This window comes from Lotus japonicus, chromosome 6 (assembly GCF_012489685.1).
Source record: "Lotus japonicus ecotype B-129 chromosome 6, LjGifu_v1.2".
Classification (NCBI taxonomy): Eukaryota; Viridiplantae; Streptophyta; class Magnoliopsida; order Fabales; family Fabaceae; genus Lotus; species Lotus japonicus.
Window position 1 is genome coordinate 5,194,938 of NC_080046.1, and position 19,790 is coordinate 5,214,727.

Sequence of the window (19,790 nt, forward strand, 5' to 3'; positions counted from 1 at the left end):
CAAAATTGGCGAATTGTCCAAAATGCCCCTGTTAAAAAAAACTTCCCACTTTCCCCACTAACTCCCCCCCCCCCCCCCCCCCACTTCTCCCACTTTTTCAAACTTCTGAAACCCCCCAACCTTTCCCCCAAACACATTTCTATCTTTCAAAATCTCCCTCCCTCTCTCACGCATATCCTCCGCTGCCTCTACCGGCCGCCATCGCCAGCTACACCGCAACCGTGTGGAGTCGCTGCCACCCCCATCGCCACCTTCTGCTGCCAACAGCCCAACATTCTTCCCGGAACCCAGGTTCGTTACGCGACCCGACCCATTATGTTATGGTTTTGATCGCACCTTGTAGACGCGTATGTGTCGCATCTTGAAGGTGCGTGTTCAGAATGCACGCACCTTAAGGGTGCGCTTGATACGCACCCTTAAGGAGCGACACAGACGCACCCTGAGAGTGCGTCATAGACCCTTATCTGTCAAAGCTTCAATGCTATGTTTTTGTTATGTTTTGAGTCTTATGTTGCCAATGTTGGTTCAGATATGGAAAGAACAAAGAATTTGAGTGTGCCACCGGCCAACGAAGGGAGAATTCCCCCCACGACATCGGTACGTAAGGCTCGTGAAGCCGCTGCCCTACGAAAGAAAGAAGAAGCACGTAAAAGGCGTGACGAGGCAACCCGTAAAAGGCGTGCAAGTAATGCAACGACTGCTGCCAGTGCGGTACAGGAGCCTGAACCTGAAGAAGTACAGGAGCCTGAACCTGAAGATGATGATATGGTTGATGCAGAACAGGGTTCTGGTCAAGGAGAGGAGGAGAGTTCTGGTGAAGAAGAGGAGGAGGGTTCTACTGAGGAAGAGGAGGAGGAGGAGGAGGAGGAGGAGGAAGAGGAGGATGGCGGGCATACACAAGCAGATCAAGGTGAGGAAGATGATGATGATGATGATATATTCTTTCCTGGGGGGCCTTATGACAATACCTTGTTGAAGAGCTTCAAGCAACATATATCACTGGAGGTGTGGAAGCATTACAAGAAACCTGTTGAAGTGCTTGATAGGGGTGTCTTGAAAACCTACCACCATGGGAATGCTATGCTTGAGAATGATAAGAAGAAGCATAACGATGTGAAAAATGCTTTTCGACTTATGTAAAGGGAAGGGTTGAGGCTGCTGGTCTATTGCCTTTGTTGACATGCAACCTTCCCTCTGTTGACAAGACCATGCTAACAGCGTTTGTGGAGAGATGGCAGCCGGAGACATCCTCTTTCCATATGCCATTTGGGGAGATGACCATCACACTGGATGATGTTAGTTCTTTGCTACACATTCCTGTGAAGGGAAAATTCTTCACTCTCCCAGTCCTGACTCGTGAGGATGCAGCCAGTGCATTGCATAAACTGCTTGGTGTTACACAAGCAGATGCTGAAGAGGAGATCCGGAAGTCCTTAGGACCTTATGCTCGTTATACATGGTTGTTGAAGGTGGTTGAGGACATGGCTAAGGAAGGGAAGACCAAGAAAGCTGCTAGAGCCTTCTTGCTGCGTTTGGTGGGCATGACGATCTTCTGTGGGAAGACAAACAACAAGGTGGATGTTGCATATTGGGGGATGTTCATGGATTTGGAAAAGGTTGGGGAGTATGCATGGGGCGCCATGGCATTGGCTTTCCTTTATGACCAGCTGAAGGACGCCACCAAGGTTTGCACCACTAGTCTTGGAGGATACTTAAATCTGTTTCAGGTATGATTCTACAACTCTTATTTTAGTTAAATTGTAATTAACGTAATTTAAGGTATCTCATCTTGATGTATGATTATTTGATTACAGGCATGGATATTTGAGCACTTCCCTACTTCATTGTTTGATAGAAACCTGAACAGGAAATACAGTGAGAAAGACCCGCGAGCTTGCAAATGGGTCACCAAGAGGGGGACTGTGGACCTGCATGCGAAGAGGCTAATCCTAGATGACCTTAGGGATAACAATGTTATATGGACTCCATATGACGGGCATAGAGTGGATTGACCCTTTCAGCAGGAGTGTCTTTACAGTGGGTGGATTCGGCATTTAGGCATCATCCGACCATATCTGCAGAGCGTGTGTTGAGGCAGTTCCATATGCTCCTGGATCAACCCAATTTACCACCGGCAAACATTCCCCCTATTGAGGATATTGATGAGAGGTTTGAGAACATGTCTCATTGCGTGGCTGCTCAACATATTGACACTCCAACGACAACGCCTCGCTACTTTGAGTGGCACAAGACAATCTCACACCGCTTTGTGGTCCCTCCTGAAACAAGAGGTCCTGTGGCAGTAACTCTTGTGGTAAGGATCAATAATTTAATGACTAGTTTGATTTTGTTTATGTTACAATTTATGATTATGTTTCATTGTTGCTTGTAGGATGTTCTCGAACAATTACGGGAATTGAATGATATCACAGTTGACCCCAGTGAGACCCCTCAGCGGATCCTCGAGGCAAACCAGCGTATGCGGGATACCATAATGCAGCACTTGGAGTATGGAGGTGATGATGATGACAGTGGCAGTGGCAATGGAGTTGCACCTCATGGTGGTGGTGGCCCTGACAGAAAGAAGAAAGGAAAAGCAAAAGCATCTACCTCGAAGACTAGTTAGGTCTAGTGTTTTAAGATTAATTAAAGGATGACTGTATTGAAGACAAATTACTTTTCACGTAGGTTGTGTTTTAAAGACAAGTTATGTTGTGATGTGATTAATTTTCCCTTAATTTAGTCTCCAATTGTTCTGTTTTGGTAACATGTAACATTTACTGTTCTCATCGCACACTCAGGGTGCGTCTCAATCGCATCCTTAAGATGCGTCTAAGATGCACCTTGAGAGTGCGACATGTAACACCCAAACAATGTTCCATGCCAGGGTCCCTGTACACGACACAAGTTCTGAATTAATCGCACTCCCAGCGTGCGTGTTAGACGCTTCTACATGGTGCGACGCAGACGCTCCTTGGAGCAGCGTCGACGACGCACCCTGAGAGTGCGATTTGCAACTCAAAACCAGAACCAGATATGAAACAGAAACAGAAACACGGTGAAACAAAATTAGTACTTTATTCATAATTTTTTGATGATAAATTACAAAATTTTCGAACATACAAGTACAATGACCCCTAGACCCTAAGTCCTAACCCTAGTACTTGACATATACAAGTACAATGACCCCCCATATGGGATACAATCAGGAAGGAGTCTTCTTCTTCTTCAGGTCATCTTTCTTGGCTTCTGAGGTCCCCTTCCTTGTCTTCTCCTCCTTGGCATCCCGGATAGATCCAGTGCAGCCACCTGAGCCTGGGTGAGCCTTGATGTTTCCATCACAAAAAGGAGACTACGGAGGGCATTTTCTACTGGAGATTGGACCTATTCTATTTAGCAACTTTGAGTACTTTGAACAAGAAAGGATGAGCAAGGATGGTCACCCCTACATTAGCAACTTTGGCACTCTGAATTTGAAATTTCACTTTCAAAGTACTCAAAGTTGCTAATGTTGGGGATAACATCCACATAACCCCAACCACTCAAAACCCCCTAAACCAAAAGAATAACATTAAAAAGAAGACATAAGAAAAGCATAGAAGAGGAGGAGAGGAAGAAGAGAGGTGTTGTGTGAAAAATGAAGGATTGGGAAGCCCTTTTTATAGAGCTGCGATGACCTAGGTTGTAACGACGCACTTAATGACTCATTTAATGAGTTTTACCGGTTGTTGACTCATGGTCAATGCCCGGTGCGTTTTAAACGCACTCTCAAAGTGCATCACAATCACACCCTCAGTGTGCGTCTATTTCGCACTCAGAAAATAAGGTCCAAACTGCGACCATCACACAAGTTAAAGGTGCGTTCGAAAGGGGTAATTTCGGGTTTCAGAAATTTCCTCCGGTCTAAATAGGGGTGGGCGGGGTATGAATAACAATTCCCATAATAGAATAGAATGCATGGAATGTCTCATATATTGATGCTTATAGTCTCTATGATGTTGTTTATAATGTAGCTTCACTTGAGATGATAGACTATGACCTTCCATCATATTTGAACAAAACACAAGCCAACATTGACGAGGTAAAATTACTTTTGATGGGTATTGATCTTTAGAAAGTATTGGAAAAGATTTAGAACTCGTGCTTGGTATTTCGTTAACTAGTGTCTTAGATCAAAGCAACAGAGTCCATCTTTAGTTTGTGATTCAAACAGGCAATATGGTTTGTCTCTCAATTTTCACCAGTAGGATCCTGAATTTTAGATTTGGGCGTTTCCGATTGTAGCTCTTCTCCTTTCTCAAAATGGTCACAATAAAAAACTTCATGTCATTATAAGACTCGCCAGTGACTCCAAAGCTAGAGAGTTATTGTTGTGAACTAACCTCCTTTAAGAAGGAAACATTTTTTAACACACTCCTTCCGACACACTCTTATTTGTTAAAATTCACTATGAATCTATTAAATTAGAATGGTACCTCCCTTGATTTAGTTAGTCCCACATGAAGTTTAACTAATACTACTAATGTGTTGAAAATTGTGTGGTAAATAATTGTATGTTAATAGACCTCCACAACTACGACATTGCTATCAGGAATTCCACATGTGGAGTTGCTCAACTACAAGAAACTGACGATTTAAATCACTATATTCAAAATTTGAGTTTTACAGAGCAAAGTCCACAGTTATGATTGCACAATGACAATGCTGTTACCATCACACGGAACACCGAAACATCCATTCCAAAAAAGAAAAGAGATTAAGATGAGCTAGCCATTGATGTCAGGCAGCATAAGGAATCGTATGACCACAAATTTGTGAAAGCTTAACTGTGTTTGAATCATCAGTGCACATTATATTTCACATCTGAAGGTGGGAGTCAATTCCATGTTGTTCCTGGAATCACTTTGATATGCAGGGGAGCTCCTAGAAATTGTAATGACTTCCAAATCTACCGTTTAGATTTTGGTTTAGTTACAGCTTCAACAAGTCTGAACATCCAACGGTCTAGCATCCCTGTTGATATAAATGAGTTTTACACAAGGAATTTGAGGGAAAGAAAGAAAACAAACTGCAGCAGGAAGTATTTTGACTCATGGATTCCAGAAAATCAACATGTGAAACTGGATTGTGAATATATAACTTTACAATCATAGAGATGAAGTATATCTAAGCATGAAGAAAAACATCATTTTTTTTGTTACAAGAGGAAAAGAAAAACATCATATTTTGGGAACTTTTCCATTTTATTTTCCAGACTTTCTAAAACGAGAAGTCACATTTTGCACATTAAAATATAATCATATGGAACGTACATGTTATATTCAGTAATTAGGGGACAAACCTGTTAAAGCAAACGTTCCACCAAGCACAGCACAAAGCCGAGTAATGAAATGAAGAAAACTGCGGCGTTCTTCTTTGATAGTGACAGTAATAGGTGATAGATCATACAAAAAGTAGACAGCTGCATACATAAAATAAATGTGAAACAACATTTGAAAAATGAAACCTAGTCTCAGAAGTGAACAAAACCAACTTCATACATAAAACCAACCTGGCCAGGTCCGATCAAACTGATGAATTGGGGAATAATATTCTGTAACTGAGAACTGATTAGTTGGTAGAACTTCTTTTGAGATATATCTATATTCCGTTGGAACAACCTGCATCACAATTAGAGAAATTACTACATTTTACGAAAGGATAAATTTGTTAGAATTAGCAAAAAAAAATTTAGTTCTGCTAAAGACTCTCTAGGGTTATGAGTAGTAGTACCCTTGCTAGTTTTTTGGACATATTCAAGCAAGATATATTGAGCACCTCAGCACCCTAATGAAGTTACTCTGATTAGGGATGAACGTCTAGAGTATGGAATTTGCAAGAATGAACATTTGCAGGTTGTCCATATATGGATAGTCTCCAATAAACAAATCTAGGATATGCTCTGATACCATCTTAGAATTTGGGTTACGCCTAACTCAACCTCCAAAAGCTATTTTCGGATAGATTTAGACCTAACCCAAATTCTAAGAAAGACTATGAAGGTTCCGAACACTGATTAAATGTAGCATTAAAGATAAAGGAGAAAATAGTTGCTTTCAATTGTCAGCATTTTGTTGCCCGGGACTTGGCTATTTTGTACATAATAAGAATTGAAACTAGAGGCAAGACAAATCTTAATTTTACTTGAAGGAGAAAGGCTATTATTCAATAAGCAAATATTTTCATAAGCAGGCTATTAAAAATCAATTTAGATAATGGAAAAGATGAGCAAAAAGTAAATTGGCATTTTGCAAACTATCAAGTAAAGCGTGTAGGAATAAATATGACAAACTTTGCTGCTATTGTGGTCAGATTTAAAGATTTTGCATGGAAGAGCCGTATACACAAACCTTTATATAATATTTAAACGTTCCACTTGTATCATGAAGAATCCTTGTTGTCTCATCAAGTGGGTTGTGAATTCCTGGATATTTGGGGCCAAATGACAAATCATGGATCATGTGACTTACATTCACATTCTGCGCTCCACCAAAGATCTGCAGGAAACCATCACAACTGAATTAGGTATCTGATCTGATATACAACAAATCACGAATCTTATTAGCATCTTTTTAAGAAAATTTAAGACAGGAAGGTAGGATACAAGCAGCTAAAACTTACATTGCCGTAATTTTATCTGCAAACTCCTAATTAAGATTTAAGACTAGAAAATTAGATTACTGAAAATTCACCCCAATCAAATTGGTATCATTTGCAAATAAGTGAATTAGGTCATGGTTTTTGAAAGTTCCTACTGTTGTGCAGAGATGCAGCATTGTAGTTGCGACCCATCAGGACGGAGGACTCTTTTTCTTATAGTTGGTCCTTTACAGTGCAACTGTATTGAGTAAAGCTACAGTGTGACAATATCCAGAACAGGAAGGAGGTTTATCTCAGTTATGGAAGTGAGACTGTAACATATATACAACCCCCACTAACCAAAGATTACACATCACATGAGTAAAATTCATATAAGTTTTGATTGTCATAGAACTCCAAATGATACAGATTGGGTAAATCTTTAGAGCCATAACAGACCTTAATAAAAGCAATGGTGAACCAATCATGGCCCAGCGATTTCCCCTCATCCATCTAAAACACCGTACTACCCAAGTAAAGCTTTCAAATACAACAGGACATATCTAAATGCATAATAAAGGCCTGTAATCCTTGCATCTTGATATAAAGAATCCTGCCGCTTAAAAGGAATTTGATATAAACTCAGTAGTTCCCTTAGATAGAGTTAGCTTCATGAGAAGCTCCTAATCTATCGACTTCTAACTTTCTTGACAAAAGCCCTAAAATCTAGGGCATGTAATCCTTGCATCATGTTATTTTCTCCCCTCTTTCCTTTCACACATTCCTCAGAGTTGAGTCCTGCTCCATCGAGGAAGACTGAATTCTGCCTTAAATAACTTCCTAGAGAAAGTGATGCAAACGATATTATTGTTTTTCTTTGGCTAGATATTTGATCTTCTGACAAAATTCACATGCTCTATTTACTTATTTACGAAAATTTGAGCCAGAATATAAGAGCTATTAAAAAGAATTCAAAGAAGTACTTCAGTTTTATTTAAAGTTAAAAGCTCCTTTAATTCAATAAAAGATACCTATGCCTGTCAGCTTTAGTAAAGTTTGTCAAAGAATTACAATATGCATATTGTCAATCACCAAGTACTAAGATTAATGAAGAAAAATATCTTACCATTTGTGCAACATATATATTTAATCCATGCACTGAAATATGAAAATTTCCAGCAACCCTCTGAACATCTAAAACACCATAAACCTGCAATAGAATTAAACAAAATTTTAAGCTTTTGCAAGGTTAGACAAAAAATGCCACCAGAAATTTGAGAGACTAGAGAATATATACCCGGCATCCTTCCCCATTGCTTAATGCCTCCTTCACCTTTTTTATTGTATTTTCAGTAGATTCATCATAGGTTTGTAGGTGAGCTTTTTCTTCTGAATGCTCATGATGTTCTTTATCATCATCTGTTCAGAGTTTTTATAAAGGAAGGCTGTAAGTGGATGAAAATAACTTCAAAAAATGCAAGTCTTCAGTCCAGTTATAATGCCATATACAAAGTCAAAAGTCTAACAGTTAATACCAGACTAGTTAATCTACAATATGAATTTAAAAAAAATATGATTTATGGCAAAGAAAATGTCAGGCAGTCTTCAGTCCATACACAATCACAGCAATAGAAAGAGATGTAAACCATAGGATTTATTCAGGGGGGAGTATTCATCCTCCACTGCCGCCATCATCTCAGCCTACCTCAATGGATCAGATCTCAACCTTCTTAAACTAAGACCTGGTACCCTAACTCGTCAACCAACCACCATGTCACTCTTGATCCTCACAATTATGGGACAGTGCCTCTCTTTTTGGATCTGATCAGATTCACATTGCCAATAGGCAAGGTATTTCCATTACTGCAGTAAGTCCAAATCATTTCGGGTGCAAAATCACCCACATTCTTCAGCTTAACGATCTTCTCTTATTTCCTTCAATTACCAAAAAATTGATTAGTGTACGTCTAGAAAGCACGGGTACCGCGTTTTCCTTGATGTACACGTCCCTAGTACGGGTATGCATGGGTACATGCCGGGTACATAGCCAGATGTAATTTCAAACAAAAAAAGGGTATGGTGTGGGGACGCATTGGGTACTCCTGGGGTACTTTTGGGTGAAAATTACGTCCTTTTATCCCTTTTTTATGATCAGCTAAACTTCTAAACCCTAAATGTTAGGCAGAGACACACGCATGCCACAACCTTGCCTCTCACATTCGAACCTTCACCTCCCCCTAGCCTCTCTCGCCTCCATCCCCTCACCAGCCATCGTACGCTATACTGCTAGGATTTGCATTATGATAGAGGGCCACTTTATAGTCATGTAATGTTTAGTAAATCTTACTTGGATTTTGTAATGTTATGACGAGGGTGGTCACTTTATAGTCATGTAATCTATAAATTGAAGGTAATCTATGCACTATACGATGGCAATTATAATAGACTAGGGGATGACTTTATAGATTTGCATTATACGCTACACCAGTTCATGGCAATTATAGATTAGGCCACCCTCATCATAACTCATGGAGGGCCACTTTATAGTCAATTAGTCATGTAATGTTTCATAACCCAGTAAATCTTACTTGGATTTTTGCACGGCTTGTTGTTTGGGAAGAGTGCATAGATTACCTTCAATTTCTTCAGTATCTTCATGCGGCTACCTCTTTTCATGTATTTCTCTAGGGAAACTCCATGGTTGAACTGCAGTTTAATATAAAAATTAAATCCATCCAAACTGATGGAGACATCGCACAGCACTTAACCAAACTAGAGACTATTGAAGGCTCACATGCCCTTACACAATACCCATCACCAGAATGGGTCAGTTGAACGAAAACATAGGCATCTAGTGGAGACTAGCAAGACACTTTTAGTTCATGCAAATATTCCCCCTCACATTATGGGATCATGCCTTTACTTCTGCTGTGTATCTCATTAACCGTACGCCTACCCCCAGTTCTTGAAGTCCAAATCTCCACACTTTGTTCTCTTCAAGGACATACCTGATTATAAACTCCTTAGGGAATTTGGTTGTCTTTTACCATTTGTCAATTCAACAAATTGATGTAAATAATCATTTTGTAAATGGATACCTAGATGAAGCGGTCTCTATGGAAAAGCCACCTGGCTTTGGGTCCTCTCTGCAAGCTCAATAAGGCCCTTTCTGGGCCACCACCTAGATCTGATATTGGGCCACCCCCCGCTGTCCAAAAAATCAAACTAGCCCCGTGGCTTTTTAAGTGCAATCTACCTGGCACCATGTATTCACAGTGCAATTTAACTGGCTTGTGGCTTTCCCGGTGCAATCAACCTAGCCCCGCAGATTTCCAATACAATAAATAAAAGTCATAAAATCTCCACGCTACAGATGTTTGCACCTGCGTGAGGGAGGTGTGTTGAGATCCCACCTTGACTAGAATAAGGCCAACAAATAGCTTCTTATGTTTTGGCAATCCTAATCATAAGGTAGATTTAGGCCAAGACCCAAATTCTAAGAGCCACATTCCAGTAGGTGCACGGATTGCAGACATTCTGATGACCAAGCCTCTTACTCCAGTTCAGTTTCCAGCTCTCAAGGACAAACTCTGGGTTTTTGACAAATACTCAATTGCTTCCTCACCCTGAGTGTGAGGAGGGCATGTTAGAGTGCTGTGTTTGCGTTCCAGCTTATGTATTGTAATAAGTTAGTTTTCTGTCACTGTTTCTGTTAGTGGTGGGTAGCCTTCTATTAGCTCGGTTTTGTAGTCAGGTATGGTTAGCAGTTACAAACAATTTTTGTTAGTAACAGCCGAAAACTTGTTAGGCTTATATGTCTATAAATGACGTGTACTAGCAGTCTACCACATTGTTGATCCATGAAATCATTCAGAAGTCTATTTAGATGAGCTACTTTCTCTCTTCTCTCAAGCCTATTCTTTTTCGAATATTTACCATGTCAAAAGCCTACTCTCCGAAGATCTTAAGCTAAGGTACATGTATAAATTTTACATCTAGTAGTTTCTAACTGGATATAGTATACATATGTGTATTACTCTATTCTATTAAGCAGGTAACTCTAGAATGGCATGAATCCTCTCATGCATCCCTTAAGTAAGATCTTCAGTCCGACATTTAAGACTAATTATATAAAAATAAATGAGACTGGTAGGAAAAGAGAATCCCCTTATCATACCATAAAAATGGTAATGCACATATCAATTAACAAATGAATTGAACCAAATCCAATATAACTCATGGAATTTTAACCTAGAGTTTTGAAATCATATGCATAATACAACAAGAATTACCATGCTTGTGACCAGCAGCATTTTCATTTTCGACAAGATCAGATATATACTCAGTGCCAATTATGTGGCCATAACTGTTCAGACGAAGCTGCAACAAGTCCAAGCAATTAGTGTAAATAATCATTGACGAAAAGAAGGTAGAGAAGAAAAACAAACAGCTAAATAAATTTACTTTAACTCCATGGCTATTATATAACAGCCACTGTGTACATTTAACAAGTTTATACTTTTGTAATATATGTTAAGAGTTAACAAAGAAAAAGAGAGACAAAATGCGCTGTGTCAAAAACACACAACAGAAGCTGAATATATTGAATAAATGCAATAATATAGTTTCCTAATTATTATAAATACATGATTTTGTTAGACTCTCAACTAATCAACACATTTTACAGAATAAAGTTTTCATCATTTCCCCTCAGGATTGAGTATATAGGTCATATGCACCAAGCGTATTCAAATATCATTCATCCAAGAACCTCACAAGGATTTAGTGAAAACATCCTTTAGCTGATAATTTGAATTGACAAAGCTAGTGATATCTCTAAATAGGATCTTCTCATTGATAAAGTAACAATCTAACTCAACATATTTGCACTTCGCAAGGAACACTAGATTCAAGAGTATATGTGAAGAAGCTTGATTATCAGAAATAAGCACCACTTGTATAGTCTCGAGAAATTGAAGCTCATTAATCAGTAGTTTCAATCATATGAGTTTGCAAGTGGTTGAGACCATGGTTCAGCATTTGATCTTACAACCACATGTCTCACAGTCTTCCAAGATATGAAAAATCCCTCAAATGAGAATGCGATACACAGTAGTCAACAACTATAAGACGCACATTTCTAATTCTAACAAGTTATTGTTAGACAATAGATGCAACATGCACACTCATACTCTCTCTCTCTCTCTCTCCCTCTCACACACACACACACACACACAAAAATATATAATTTGTTTGGTCAGGCATCAAGTTTTGGAGAAAAAAACTTACACCACATAAACTGTTATAAAGCCTAGGATAGAACTAGAAATTGTTGTACACTCAGAAATCAACTAAATCCTCCAAAATAAGCAATAAGATAAAGAAGAAATTTATTTACTTTCAAATTCAATGCATATGAAAGACAAGCGGAGACAACAAGACTTCAAGTAACCTTATAGTGAGTCTCTAGTTCTCAACATATTACGAACTCATCAAATAACATCACTCTAGTCTCCAGAAATCCTAGACGCGTTGAAAGATACACACACACACACACACACACACACACACACACATATATATAATAAACTAAAAACTGGCTTACTTTCCATATGTTTGTATCAAGATCCACCTCGTGCTTGCCTGACATATCAATGGCATCCACACTTAAAACTGGCCAAACAGACAAAGAAGAATGTTGAGGATAAGAATTCTGCATACATATCAAAACCGAGAAGAAACTCGGGAGCAACATCAAGCAGATGAAAAAACCATGCTAACCATCACAAGGTAAAGAAGGAAATGTCATGTTTATATGGATTGGAAGGGTCTCTCCACGCTTCAAGTCTACTGACATCTGCAAAAGATGAGTAAAGGTGAAAACTACATACAACCACAACATATACTATTCTACATATAGAACTCTCATTATTTAATATTGACATTAAACCATGATCAGCCAAGTCCAAGAGGTTACACAACCGGACCTTTTAGCTTATTCCTAAATATCAAAACCAGAGACAAAGGCACCAAACGTAGTTTAGCGGATTGAAGTCGAAAATAGCTAATTCACTTGAATAAGACCCGTGATTAGACAGTATGCAATGTTATTAGAATTTGCGAGGCCTAACTCAACCCAAAAGCTAGCTAGCTCAAGAGTTGAGGGTTGCTCTACCCTTTATAAAGGCTATCTACGTCATATTTCTAGTCATATTTCTAGCCAGTGCGGGACTTCTAACAGTTACCTAGCGCCCAATGTCGAACAATAAAAAAATTCCAAGTCACTTGTGTATCCATTCCAAGTCATGATAAAGTAAAGAACAATTATAAAAAATGCAAACCTCATGGACAGTGTTAGTTGTGAGATAATAACCCAGCTCGTGCAGAAACAGCGTCGCCATTATAATTAGACCAATTATGGAAACTGAAACAACAACAAGAAAACCGAATAAGCAAAATGAAGGAAAAGTCACAAATATTATAAAAAACTGGATCAGAGAAGAAGGAAAAAAGAGGATTACCGAGAGCGCCAGATTGGGTTTTTTGCAACAAGTGATCCTCTGTGCGAGGAAACGCGTCGAGGTTCTTGATGACTTGTTTCATTCCCATATTTACCCACCTTCTTATTCGTCTTCTTCTGTGTGTGTGAGTGCAATTCGACCCAATTCACAAAGCAAAGTGAAATGATTCAAATGCGAACGAATTGCAAAGTGAATTGAAATTCTGAATCGAGAGAGAGAAAGAAAACGGAAAATCAGAGCAGGGCAGCGACCATGGTCCAAGTTCCGAACCTCTCTTTCGTCGTCGTCGTCGTCGACGTCTTTGGTCTAAGAATGAAACCCAGGACCCCAGCCTCTGCCAGGAAAATGTAAATTGGTCAAAATTAATTCCATTATTAGGAGCATTTGTGGTTTTGTTAGTACTATTCTTAATTTTATTTTTACTTTTTGTCAACAAGGATGAGGAATTTATTGTATTATAGTACGAGTAATGAGAAATTTTATACGTTCAAAAATGAGTTATTTTATAAAATAGAGAAAATAAATTAGATATGAAAAGTTTCAATCTAAACTATTGTGGAGAGCTGGATTTGGCACCCAACCCTTAGATTTCACACCCCCAATTTTCGGATTTTCGGGTTCCTAAGTTTCCGAAAGTGGGGTGACATTTCTAATGAGTGGGGTGCCAAATCTAGCTCTCACTATTGTGTTGTCTATAAAATAGTTTTAACACTCATTCAATAACTTTTTTTCATTTGGATGTGGACCATCATAACTTGTTGGGCTGGATGAACGAGCTTCAACAAGGGATGAACCTGCTAACGGGTGGACCAAAAGCTCTCAGAAACGGAAGAACCTTACGCCACAGGGCGACCCATCTTGTCAGTCGGACGATCCACAGTTATGCCCAGCTGGCGTAAAATCTCGTGTTCTTGCCCAATTACGTCCAATCTCACAGATTAGTCAACCGACCGGATACCATTTACTTGAATCAAGGGTTAGGAGGCTCACCTATAGGAAGCCTTCGGTTACCAATTTTATGTTCACTTTTTTTCCACTTTAATAATACTCTAAGTCTTTTGCCCATCCAACTTAGGTCTTAGGGTTTTATTCTAGAACATAATTTAAATATTATTTAAAATAAAATATGGAGAGATTTAATTAGATGCATGTGTAAATGACACTGTGTAGAAATTAAATCCTTACAACAAACTCATTTTACTAACACAAAATAACTTATTAAATAAATTAGATCAAATGTGTTTTTTTTTTACATCAGAAAGATAAATTGCACCATCTAGGGATGAGGGATTGATTTCTGGACCTACCTCACCCAACCTATATGTCCCTTAGCTCTTACCACTTGAAAAGTACATGGAACCAGTGATTAAAAGATGTTCTTTATACTTGCTAAAAAAGTTCAGGTGATAGATAAATAGTACAAAAAATAAATAGAGAAAAACTCTGAAGGTGAGTGATATTGTTGATTCAATACGGTACTATTCTTTGAGAAATTATTGTGCTACTTTCCCGCTTGTTGGCTGTTGCCTGAGATTATTAGTAAGATAGGCAAAAGTAAAATCATTCTTCATCAAATTAATGTGCTTCGTGATAATTATCAACAAGACTTCCTTTGAGTTTTGTTGGCTGTCACAGTGCTCATAATTATTGTAAAGTGTTTAATTTTTACATAACTGCAATGTACTTTCTCAATGAGTTTTGTTCACTTCCTTGTACCATGAATGCAGAAAGGTATTGGTGAATGTTAAGCATGACCTCTGCGACTGCTGCATAGGGTCCATCAATAAACAACACATGAAAAGGAACAAACAAACAAAAGATAGTGGTCTCATCACTTTATATAAGCCTCAGCCAAGAAAACTTTACTGGTCTCATCACTTAATTTTCCCTATTTCTCCAGCAGTTCCTGCCAGCAAAGACTCTCCTCTGGATGAAAGGCAAATCCCACATAGTATTAGAAAAGAAAAGAGATCAATTTCATTCACTCTGAAATCTGAACCACATACATAATGCTCAATGATAGAAATTTAGTATTGTTAATGTATAACATAGAAGATAGACAGAACAGAAGGCATGAGTACTAAGCAATTACACTAGACAGTTGCACCACCAAATGCCCCCATCTTAATCCTGTCATCACATAGATTGATCTTCCTCAGTTACAACCAACACATGTATTATAGTTCCTAACAGCCTGAAATATACAAGTAACATACCTGAACGGATCCTCCCAATAGAAAACCTTGGATCCCACTAATACCCCAACTCGCCGCAGCCACCTTTCATTGTGCATTCACAACAGCCGCGCTACACCAGCACCACCCTCTCTCCGCCGTGACCATGTCGTCGCGTCATCACCCCACACATCTGCCGGACGCAGACCACACCACCTCCATCACTGAAAACCCCAAAACCCTCCAGGACAACCTCTTCACCTCTGACACAACCTCCACCACAAACCACCTCATCACGGAAACAGTATCAAAACAGATTCTAAAAGTAAATATATCAACAAATACAAGAATAAATATAAAAATGAAGAGTAACAAAATAGGAGTGTAAAAATTTATTTGATCAAATAATATGAAGAACTAATATATAATATACACACACACACTGCGCCGGGGGGGGGGTGACTAAAACCTTGTGCGGGCAATTTCCCTCAGTGTTATATGGAGGCCTGCCCTTGCCAATGACCCTGCATTTCATTTGGCTCCACCCTTGTGATCACATGGTGAATTTGTCAAGAATGACACTGCATTTCATATTCTTCTCTACTAGTTTTGGGGGTAAGTTTTACTCTACAGTTTTGGGGGTAAGGCTCCACATAAATCTGAAAAAGCCACTGACTACAGGAGAGTTAATTAAGACACTGATCCAGGCTGCTAAGCTCCAACAGATTATAGGCCCAAAATAAAGTATGGAGAGGTTTAAATGGCGCCAAAACCAACCCTTCAAATACTAGTATGCAAAATCCAATATAATGGAAAAACTATGCAATATAGTAGTGTGCAAAATCAAAGCTCAAACCAGTGCAAAACTGAGAAACAAACTAAGACCAGAAATTTTGGTCCAATACGTAGGCAACATCAAAATCCATCAGCCCATAGTAATAGTACGCATACTAAACAACACAAAGTTGGAGCCAATAACCTAATAAGGGAAAGTGTTAGAAGGAATAAAAAATGAGACATGAGGAACATGGAAAAGAATAGGGGTCAAGCATTTGTATCAGTCACAAAGTTGGAGCCAATAACCTAATAAGGGAAGTGTTAGAAGGAATAAAAAATGAGACAGGAGTATTTCCGAAAAATAAAATAAAAAATGAGACAGGAGGAACATGGAAAAGAATAGGGGTCAAGCATTTGTATCAGTTACATCACATAAATGCAAAGAATTACTAGTTAACCACTTATATATCCAGAATTATCATGAAAACAAACAATAACACAAGTTCCAGTATAATTATCTTGTCCACTGTTTGGTACATATGATATGACACAGCTCTAAAAACCAACTAATAATCAAAACAAGGGCAGCTCTGTTCAACTTTTTTTTTCACACTTATGGTAATGTTGTGGTGGGAAACTCGGGCAGTAGTTCTTTATGCCAAAAGTTTTTTTTTTTACCTATATAAGCTCAACTTTTATTCAGTTCCAACATAGAAAATCATACCTAATACACTACAATGCATGTGCTGACATGTTTTATACTAATGTGAATCAATTCCAAGAACCAAGCATAAGCATATAGTTAAACAATAGTCATGTGTATTAGAGTCATGGCTTCAATGCAGATGTAAAACGCAGTTGAAGATAAACCAGTAAGCCATTTTAATATCATCAATATTCAAGGTTTCACTAAGTCACTTAAGCAGGCTGAAGTCATGTTTAAGTTAATGCCTTTGCATTGTAAACTGAACTGTAACGCCCTCTTAGTAGCCCCAACAAAATGAAAACATTCAAGGTTTCACTAAATCACACAAGCATAATGTTAAATAAAACTCCTTAGTTCCTATTTAACTGACCGCTGTACTTCTGTTCACATTTGACAAATTTCTTTATTTGAGCACCAAGCTCTTGGACTCTCTAGCCATCAATTCTTGTCCACTTAAATTTATTAGAACTGCATTTCCATCATTATAACTGAAATATGATCTATTTTAGGTCAGTGCATCATAGTGCCTGAATCTCATTATTGGACCAGCACTGGGAGTATTTGGAAAAGGTAATATTTTTGTTATCTGCCTTCATAAGTATAGTACATCTTAAAAAAGTATGGGGACAAGACTTCTGACTCTCAGCCGCATTTGATTCCCAATGACTGACTCCGACATTTTGTTTGCTTCTTCAAAACACTGTAACATCCCCATTTTTATTCTCCAGTCTCCACCACACTCTCTCAAGGCCACCATCCTTAGATACAGGAGACAAGACTTAAGCAGCTGATCCCAGCTTTATGAAACTAACAAACCTATATTGTCAATCCTAGATCCCAAAGCGTAGCGGCCGGCCCCAAAATTGGGATAGCAGAATAACGGATAGCGGGATGGCCGGCCCGGGATAGCTCTTGCCTATATTTTGTATAATTTATATATATACTAAGCAGCACTACAACAGGGCTTTCATTATATCTGACATTAACTAGCAAAAATTTAAAATAGTTTGATTGTACCAGTATCAAAATTAAACCGGACGAAATAAAGAAGTCTGATTATATTAAAAAAACAGTTTAAGGCATCAAACATGCTAACAATTACCTCCAAAATTGTATCCTTTCAATAGGCTTTTGCATTGGGATCGCAAACTCCAGTTAAAATGAAGAGCTAATCAGAAAAGGGTCACAAATACCAGCCTCCCCACATCAATGTTTAGGCCACTGAACTAATGATTTAAGACTCCACAACCTCATTTTCCATCTCCTTGACAGCTCTAATCAGGGCCCGTGTGGCTCCCTTGAGATATAGACCATTCTCTTTCAATTCCGCATGCAGCTTTTCAGCCGTTTCCCAATCCATAGCTTTCAAGCAGAGAGACTGGATCAACTTATCGTATTCATCAACATTGACACGAACACCAAATTCCTTCATCTCAGTCAACAACTTTACAGCCTCATCAAATTGTTCCATTTTGCAATATCCACGAATTAGTGAGTGATAAATCACAGGGGTTAACACAGAATGCTTCTTTTTAGCTTCTTCTAAGATCTTCCTGGCAGCTTCCATCTCACCGCCATTTGAATAACCACTAGCAATAACAGCATATGTGTACACATCTGGCCTCAAACCTCTACTTTCTAGTAGCTTCATCATCTCCACAGCTTGTTCCATTTCCCCAGCTTTGCAATAACCAGTAATAACAAAATTGAACACAGCATTTCCAGGAGGCGGACCGTCTGCAATCATTTCCAACATCAACTGCTTGGCTGTACCAACATCTTTAACCCTACACAAGGCTCGAACAACAGCCGGAAACCGCTTTTTGGCAAGTTCCCTCCTGTCCCCAGGGATCTCTTTCAACACCTCCAAAGCCAGTGGTACAGTTTCATTTTCCTGAGAGAGTTTAGCAACCAAAAAGTTAATATAAGGCATAGGTGGGTACTTCCCTAGCTCTATTGCTGCTTTGTACACTGCATGTGCTTCTTTAAGCTTTTTGCCCTTACACAACCAAACTAATAAGTCACCAACACTGTACCACTCAGGAATGCTGCGAGCATCAAGCATCTTTTGACATACAGGTAAAGCCCAATCAAAAGCTGAACGCCTATAAAGAGCTTCAATTGTTAAATAATATGTGAAAGAATTAGGCTCACACTGAAAGACCTCAAATTTCTCAAATACCTCCAAAGCAGCTTTCCCTTTTCCCAATTTTGAGAAGGAAAATATCAAATCATTGAGAATGTACATATCTTTCTATCCTCTTTCTCCCCAATTTCTTTAACCAAGTCCCACAGCAAGTACATATCTTTCTTCCTCAGATCCCTTGTGCTGAGTGCTGCAGAAACAAGGGCCTCAACAACTGGGGTTGTGACGTTTATATATTTCTCCTTCCAAACCCACCTACAAAACCTCAAAAAGATTCTCAGTCAAACCAAATGGGGTTGTTTTGAGCACTTTGATGACAAAGTCTTGGTCCACAGTCAAAGCCATTGCATCAAGACATGACTCCAATGACCCATCAGCAGCATCGTCACATTGAAGAAGACTCACCACATTCTCCAACTTTCCCTCATCAACCCGGTACCCTTCTTCTTGTTCTTCCACAACACGTCCTTGTTCATCACCATTCTGAAGAACACCAGCAGAATCGTTTTGTGAAGAGAACAGGGAGACCCCATTTTCGAAATCAACGGTGGAATCAGTGGCTCCATGACAGAAGAATCGAGGGTTGTTGCCATTGTTGCAAATATATGAGGTTTGAGGGAAATGGAAAGTTGATTGGGGTGGAGGGTTCACCAGAAAATTAGAGAGAGAGGTCTGAATTCGTGACAGAACGTTGTGGTTGTAGCTGCGAATGGCATTTCCATGTCTTGCAATGATCCACCTCCACACCCTCTCAGTCTCAGTATCCTGTAACGCTCTCACTCTCATTCTTTGATGATGCTGTGTCTGTTGTTCACCTCGGACTTCTCGAACTAATCTATACCAAGATT

The 19,790-nt window shown here is 39.0% G+C and overlaps 2 protein-coding genes and 1 pseudogene across 3 annotated transcripts; 1 reads left to right on the top strand and 2 right to left on the bottom strand.

The window, feature by feature from the left end:
- Positions 1-531: 531 nt before the first annotated feature.
- LOC130724766 (protein MAINTENANCE OF MERISTEMS-like) lies at positions 532-2,012 on the top strand. The gene is made up of 3 exons (XM_057576049.1): positions 532-768; positions 1,143-1,727; positions 1,815-2,012. Exons 1-3 carry the CDS (start codon positions 532-534, stop codon positions 2,010-2,012), a joined length of 1,020 nt encoding a protein of 339 aa, XP_057432032.1.
- Positions 2,013-4,617: 2,605 nt separating this feature from the next.
- LOC130723395 (uncharacterized) lies at positions 4,618-13,527 on the bottom strand. Of its 2 annotated transcripts, XM_057574426.1 has the most exons (12): positions 13,410-13,527; positions 13,140-13,255; positions 12,960-13,042; positions 12,400-12,475; positions 12,224-12,291; positions 10,911-10,998; positions 7,916-8,037; positions 7,745-7,828; positions 6,390-6,536; positions 5,552-5,660; positions 5,342-5,461; positions 4,618-5,013 (listed from the first exon to the last, which is right to left on the bottom strand). In XM_057574426.1, exons 2-12 carry the CDS (start codon positions 13,225-13,227, stop codon positions 4,949-4,951), a joined length of 1,050 nt encoding a protein of 349 aa, XP_057430409.1. In that variant the 5' UTR covers positions 13,228-13,255; positions 13,410-13,527; the 3' UTR covers positions 4,618-4,948. The 2 variants fall into 2 exon arrangements, with proteins under 2 accessions (XP_057430409.1, XP_057430408.1); XM_057574425.1 differs by having other exon boundaries at positions 13,140-13,504.
- A 1,322-nt stretch (positions 13,528-14,849) lies between these two features.
- LOC130724053 (pentatricopeptide repeat-containing protein At3g02650, mitochondrial-like) lies at positions 14,850-19,762 on the bottom strand (annotated as a pseudogene).
- Between the last annotated feature and the right edge of the window lie 28 nt (positions 19,763-19,790).